A 6,434-nucleotide genomic window follows, 5' to 3' on the forward strand; every position below is an offset into this window, starting at 1 on the left:
GAGGTGAAATGGGATGACTGTCATTTCTCAACTCGGCTTTCACTCGCCTCCCGCACAGATGGCTCATTTATCCCTGCGAGTCCTCAGGCGCCCGTAGTAGAGAAACTTTCTCTCAAATAGTTCAACTAACACCCTGTGTGGGAAAGATGGGTCAGTCTGTGGACATCTGAGGGTTGGAATTAAGATAAGTGACTGGTTGATTTTGACGATTCACTTGGAGTCCAGTACAAATAGGAAGAAACCATATACACTGAGTGTACATACCTTTAGGAACACCTGCTCTTTTCCATGAGACTGACTAGGTGAATCGAGTTGAAAGCTATGAACCGTTATTTATGTCACATGTAGAGGAAGGGGAGGAGACGGGTTAAAGAAGGGTTTTTAAGCCTTGAGCCAATTGAGACATGGATTGTGCGTGTGCTGTTCAGAGGGTGAATGGGCAAGACAAAAGATTTAAGCGCCTTTGAACAGGGTATGGTAGTAGGTGCCAGGCGCACCAGTTTGTGTCAAGAACTGCAACACTGCTGGGTTTTGTCACGCTCAACAGTTTCCCGTGTGTATCAAGAATGGTCCACCACCCAAAGGAGATCTAGCCAAACTGTGGGAAACAGTGGCGTCAACATGGGCCAGCCGCCATGTGGAACACTTTCAACACCTTTTAGTCCATGCCCCAACGAATTGAGGCTGTGCCGAGGGCAAAAGGGGGTGCAACGCTATATTAGGATGGTGCTCTTAATGTTTTGTACACTGAGTGTGTTCAAACCTTCCTAATATTGAGTTGCACCACCTTTGCCCTCAGAACAGCATGAGTTTGTCAAATGGACTCTAAAAGGTGTCAAAAGCGTTCCACAGGGATGCTGGCCCATGTTCACTCCAATGCTTTTCAGGTGTCAAGTTGGTTGGATGTCCTTTGGGTGGTGGGCCGTGCTTGATACCAGTGGAGGTTGCTGAGGGGAAGACTGCTCATAATAACGGCTGCAACGGAGCTCATGGAATGAAATCAAATGCATAGAAACCATGTGTTTGATACTATTCCACTCCAGCCATTACCATGAGCCCATTCTCCCCAATTAAGGTGCCACCAACCTCCTGTGCTTGATACACACGGGAAACTGTTGAGTGGGAAAAACCCAGCCGCGTTGCAGTTCTTGACACAAACCAGTGCACCTGGCACCTACCCTGTTCAAAGGCACTTCAATATTTTGTCTTGCCCATTCACCCTCTGAATGGCGCACACACACAATCCATGTCTCAATTGTCTCGAGGCTGAAAAATCCTTGTTTATTCTGTCTCCTCCCCTTCATCTACACTGATTGAAGTGGATTTAACAAGTGACATCAATAAGGGATCATAGCTTTCACCTGGTCAGTCAATGTCATGGAAACATCAGGGTTCTTAATGTTTTGTATACTCAGTGAATATCTATATTATTTCAATGTAACATCATTTTCATGATTTCCACCAAGTCCTCCAACCAGGGGAGAGGGTAGTTCAATAAAATAAAAAAGTTATCAGATATGATTAAATTAATAGAATTAGTCAGTGTGTTCAGTGGCCTTCATATAACACACCCTCTCTTCTGTTTCCCCTCCAGCCTACTCTCCAGAGGAGTTGGAGGAGATGAAGGAGCATGCGATGGAGGAGGTGGAAGAAGAGGGCGTGGACTTTCAAGAGGACGGAGAGGGCTCAGAAAAGGACCTCACCAAAGAGGCACTGGGTGACCGGGACTCCATTGTTGGGGCCGAGCTCTCTGCTCAGGAGATGGACATTGAATCACACGTGAGCGATGCCAGCGACCCCTTGTCAGACTTTGAGACCACCTCTGTCGACGCCGAGGAGAGGCCTGTCAAAGAGCCTCTGAACGGAGCAGGGGTGAGGCTGGACACTCCCTTGGCGCTGGACACTCCCTTGGCGCTGGACACTCCCTTGGCGCTGGACACTCCCTTGGCGCTGGACACTCCCTTGGCGCTGGACACTCCCTTGGCGCTGGACACTCCCTTGGCGCTGGACACTCCCTTGGCGCTGGACACTCCCTTGGCGCTGGACACCCTGGAACAGATGAAGACCATCTACTCCAGCTTCCTGACCAACACTTATTGGTCGCCCCTGAACTTTAACCCCACCCCAACGCCAACTCAGACACTGACACATGTGGAGAAGCCACCGCGGACTAGCAGCTCTAGCAGCAGCAGTAGCAGCAGCAGTAGTTATGACTGGCACCAGTCCGCAGTGGCTAAGTCCCTGCAGCAGCAGGCCTCTCAGAGCCGCCACCACCCTCATCCCTCAGAGCCCAGTCTCTTCAGCACAGTGCAGCTCCATAGACAGAACCCCAGACTGTACGGCAACATCTTCACCGGGGCCAGCAAGTTCCGCTGCAAGGGCTGCAGTGCCGCCTACGACACCCTGGTGGAGCTCACCGTGCACATGAACGACACGGGCCATTACCGCGATGACAACCATGAGAGGGGAGCCAACGGGGCCAAGGGGCACTGGTCCAAGCCTCGCAAGCGCTCCCTGCTGGAGATGGAAGGCAAGGAGGATGCTGCGAAGGTGCTGAAGTGCATGTACTGTGGCCACTCCTTCGAGTCCCTGCAGGACCTGAGCGTCCACATGATCAAGACCAAACACTACCAGAAAGTGCCTCTGAAGGAGCCACTGGCCCCTGTGGCAGCCAAAATGATCTCAAGGAAGAGAGGCCCACTCTCTGGGAGCCTGGACCTCCCTGGCTCCCCAAGTTCAAGAGAGGTGACCCCCAAACCCAAAGCCTCCCTGAGTGGTGACCCCAATGACCCCTCCCACAAGGTCTCCAACCCCTATATCACCCCCAGCAACCGCTTCGGCCACCAGAACGGCGCCAGCTATGCGTGGCAGTTCGAATCGCGCAAGTCCCAGATCCTGAAGTGCATGGAGTGCGGAAGTTCCCACAATACCCTGCAGGAGCTGACCGCCCACATGATGGTGACTGGTCACTTCCTCCGGGTCACCAATGGCAACCCCCCCAGCAAGAGAGGAGGCAGGTCCGTTCCAGAGGCTGCCTCCCCCAGCACTGTACAGGCCACACCCCCCACACAGGAGGGGGTTCAGTCAATCCCATTGGCTCCTACATTCTCCCCCCCTCCACCCTCTGCCGTTTCAGCCCTGGCCATCTCCCCTCCTCTCAAAGACATTAAGAAAGAGGAGATTGAGGACGAGTGTACCAAGGACATGGTCAGCCATGACAAGGTTTCGGGCGAGGAGGTGGAGGAGAAGTTTCACAACTCCACCAAGTATAACTATCTGACCGAGGAGGACCTGAAGGAGAGTCCCAAGGGCGGCTTCGACATTCTCAAGTCCCTGGAGAACACGGTGACTTCGGCCATCAACAAAGCCCAGAGTGGCAACCCCAGCTGCGGGGGATACCCCAGTATCCACGCTGCATATCAGTTCCCCAACTCCCTGAAGCTGCCCCAGGGTAGTGCTGAGAAGAGCTCCCCTCTCAAGTACCTATTCACTGGAGGAGAGGGGGTGCTCTCTTCCCTCAGCAAGAGCCAGCCCCTGATCTCCCCACCGACTAGTCAGAGCTACCCCCTCCCCCACCTCAACAACTTCCAGGCCATGGAGGAGCTGGTTAAAAAGGTGACTGAGAAAGTGGCCAAAGTGGAGCGGAGGGTAAAGAGAGAGGTGTCCCCCAAGAGAGAGGTGTCCCCCAAGAGAGAGGTGTCCCCCAAGAGAGAGGTGTCCCCCAAGAGAGAGGTGCACCAGCCCCCCTGTGGAAGTGACGCCGCAGAGTCCACTGGAGCAGAGTCCCTGCTTCGAGAGTGGAGGGCGGTGACTCCGGCTAACAGTGACAGTAGCCATAGCGACAGAGCCTCGCCGTCTGCGAGAGCGAGCAGGAGAAAAACGGTTCCGTTGCCTGCCTCTGCTCTGAGCTGCAGCACAGCCTTCATAACAGGCCACGCCCCTCTGGAGCAGCCCTTCGTTAACCCTTTAAGTGCTCTTCAATCTGTGATGAATGTCCACCTGGGGAAGGCAGCCAAGCCCACCCTGCCCAGCCAGGACCCTCTCAGTCTGCTGTCCAGGCTGAGCCAGAGTATGGCCGAGAGGGCTGCCGTGGCCTCCTCCCCCACGCACACCAAGAGACACCCAGAGCCTGTGGCTTGTCGCGGCATAAGTCAGTCCAATGATGACCAGCCCATGGACCTGACAAAAGGGAAGCGTGATCGAGGGGGCTCTATGGGCTCTGACCCTCTGACTCCCTCATCCACAGCCTCCTCCGTCTCCCCTTCCTCAATGGTGACCCCTGCTAAGATGACAGTGGTCTCTCCCTTCACATCCAGCAGCCCGTTACATGAAAACGCTCTGTCGGACATCTCTGACATGCTGAGGAACCTGACGCAATCAGCACACCACGTCTCCAAGCCCCCCTCCAGGACGCGGATCACAGAGCGGGTCACAGATGTAGTGGGCTCCACCACCCAAGAGGAGGCTGCGGGGTCCATGGCCAATAAGAGGAAGGGCCGTCAGTCCAACTGGAACCCCCAGCACCTGCTTCTCCTACAGGCCCAGTTCTCTTCCAGCCTCAGGCCGACATCCGAGGGCAAGTACATCATGTCCGACCTGAGCCCCCAGGAGAGGATGCACGTGTCCCGCTTCACGGGCCTCTCCATGACCACCATCAGTCACTGGCTGGCCAACGTCAAGTACCAGCTGAGGAGAACCGGCAGGACCAAGTTCCTCAAGAACCTGGACTCAGGCCAGCCGGTGTTCTTCTGCAGCGAGTGCGCTTCACAGATCCGGACCCCCGCTGCCTACATTTGCCACCTGGAGGCCCACCTGGGCTTCCGACTGAAGGACCTGGCCAAGCTCTCCCCCAAACAGACCCTGAGGGACTCCTCGAAAGGTGGGTCTGATGAACTGCCCCTCCTGGACCCTTTCCTCTTCTCTTCTGCACCCTCTTCTCAGTCACAAGAGGAGGGCAGTGGGACTGTGTACCGGTGCCAGCTGTGTATCCGTAAGTTTGCCAGTAAGCATGCCATCAAGCTCCACCTCAGCAAGAGCCATGGGAAGTCCCCAGAGGACCATCTCCTGTATGTCTCTGGGATGGGGAAACACTAGAAGTAGAATTGACATTTCATTATAGAAACACTTGAGTGCTCCCAGCATTGGACATACTGGAATATAAGCTGTTAAAAAAGAGAACTTAAAAAGAAACTTAAAAGAAAACAGTTGAAGGTGTGACAAAAGTAACTACTGTTAAGTGTCAGCACAACGTGTTTACATTCATGGCCTATGCTTGTCTGTATTTTTCTCCATTTCAAAATATGTTAATTTCACATGTTGAAGATATAGATCATGAATATTCAGCTTTTAAAGGGATAGTTCGCCCAATTACTAATTTACATATTTTTCCTTACCTTTTACCACAAGTTGTCTATTGGCCAGGAGAGACCACGATACAAACTTTAGATTTGTTTTCATCTCTGAAGATAAGGACACATTTAAGTAATTTTGTATTTTGGGTGAACTCTCCATTTGTAAAATATAGTAATTTGAGATTTATTATATTGTAATGTAGTTATTTTTACATTTTTGTGAAGTTTATTGGAATTTGTTGACTCTTTGAACTACATGTATGTATGTATGTATTAACAAGTTAACAGTTCAAAACTAGTTTGATACTCCAGTTTTTAGTTGGCTTTTGTCACCTTAAGCGGGGTTTGCTGATGAAGCATTTCTACTCTGAGATCAGCCATGAACCTGGGAGTGCTCTTCGGGAGAATTAGCCAAACAAATAAATTACATTGTACTAGCCAGTAACATCACATTTTATATACAGTTTGTGTTGCAGGTTTTGTCGACTCTGCAGTATTGCTTATCATCATGTCAGGGGCCCTCAAACCACGTCTATGTACAAATGTACATACAGTATATAGGCTAACCACTTTCTGTTTAAGTTATGCATACTTGTTATATTTCCTAATTTAAGAGGACTATGACTATCCACTGGTGCAGAGCCTTTGAAGAAGACAGAAATGACATTGTTTTGCACAATAGTTTTATAAATGTTATTTGATAAGAAAATATATCAAATTGAACTTTGTTCAATGCTCTGTTGCTTCTATTATTAAATTGACTTGAAGTGCTGCACACAACTGTTTTGTATTTCTTAAAATATCACAAATGCTTATTACACCTCTTATTGTATTGTTACCAGGTCCCAAACACACCCACGACAAAACAGATTCGGCATCCACAAAACACACTTAGTTACTGCAGAGCCTTCAGCCCTGTCTAGGCTCTGTAATGTCTGCACAGTCCTACCAAACACCAACTGTAGTGTGTGTGGCTAAGAGACGTCTGCCAGGTGGTGCTGCATGTCAACCACCAGATGTTCCTGAAACAAGCCACTGGAGGAGAGTGCAACAGCAGGCAGAGTGGGCTGATTACCACCGGGG

General features: G+C 51.1%; 1 protein-coding gene across 2 annotated transcripts in view; it reads left to right on the plus strand.

The window, feature by feature from the left end:
• Nucleotides 1-6,125, plus strand: part of LOC115109571 (teashirt homolog 3-like) — a 23,222-nt gene extending 17,097 nt beyond the window's left edge. For both annotated transcript variants that reach the window (XM_029634598.2, XM_029634597.2), the window contains one exon: nt 1,595-6,125. In XM_029634598.2, coding sequence (XP_029490458.2) covers nt 1,621-5,094 — 3,474 coding nt within the window. In that variant the 5' untranslated portion in view covers nt 1,595-1,620 and the 3' untranslated portion in view covers nt 5,095-6,125. The remainder of the gene's footprint in view (nt 1-1,594) is intronic.
• Nucleotides 6,126-6,434: the final 309 nt, after the last annotated feature.

This window comes from Oncorhynchus nerka, linkage group LG25 (assembly GCF_034236695.1).
Source record: "Oncorhynchus nerka isolate Pitt River linkage group LG25, Oner_Uvic_2.0, whole genome shotgun sequence".
Lineage (NCBI taxonomy): Eukaryota > Metazoa > Chordata > Actinopteri > Salmoniformes > Salmonidae > Oncorhynchus > Oncorhynchus nerka.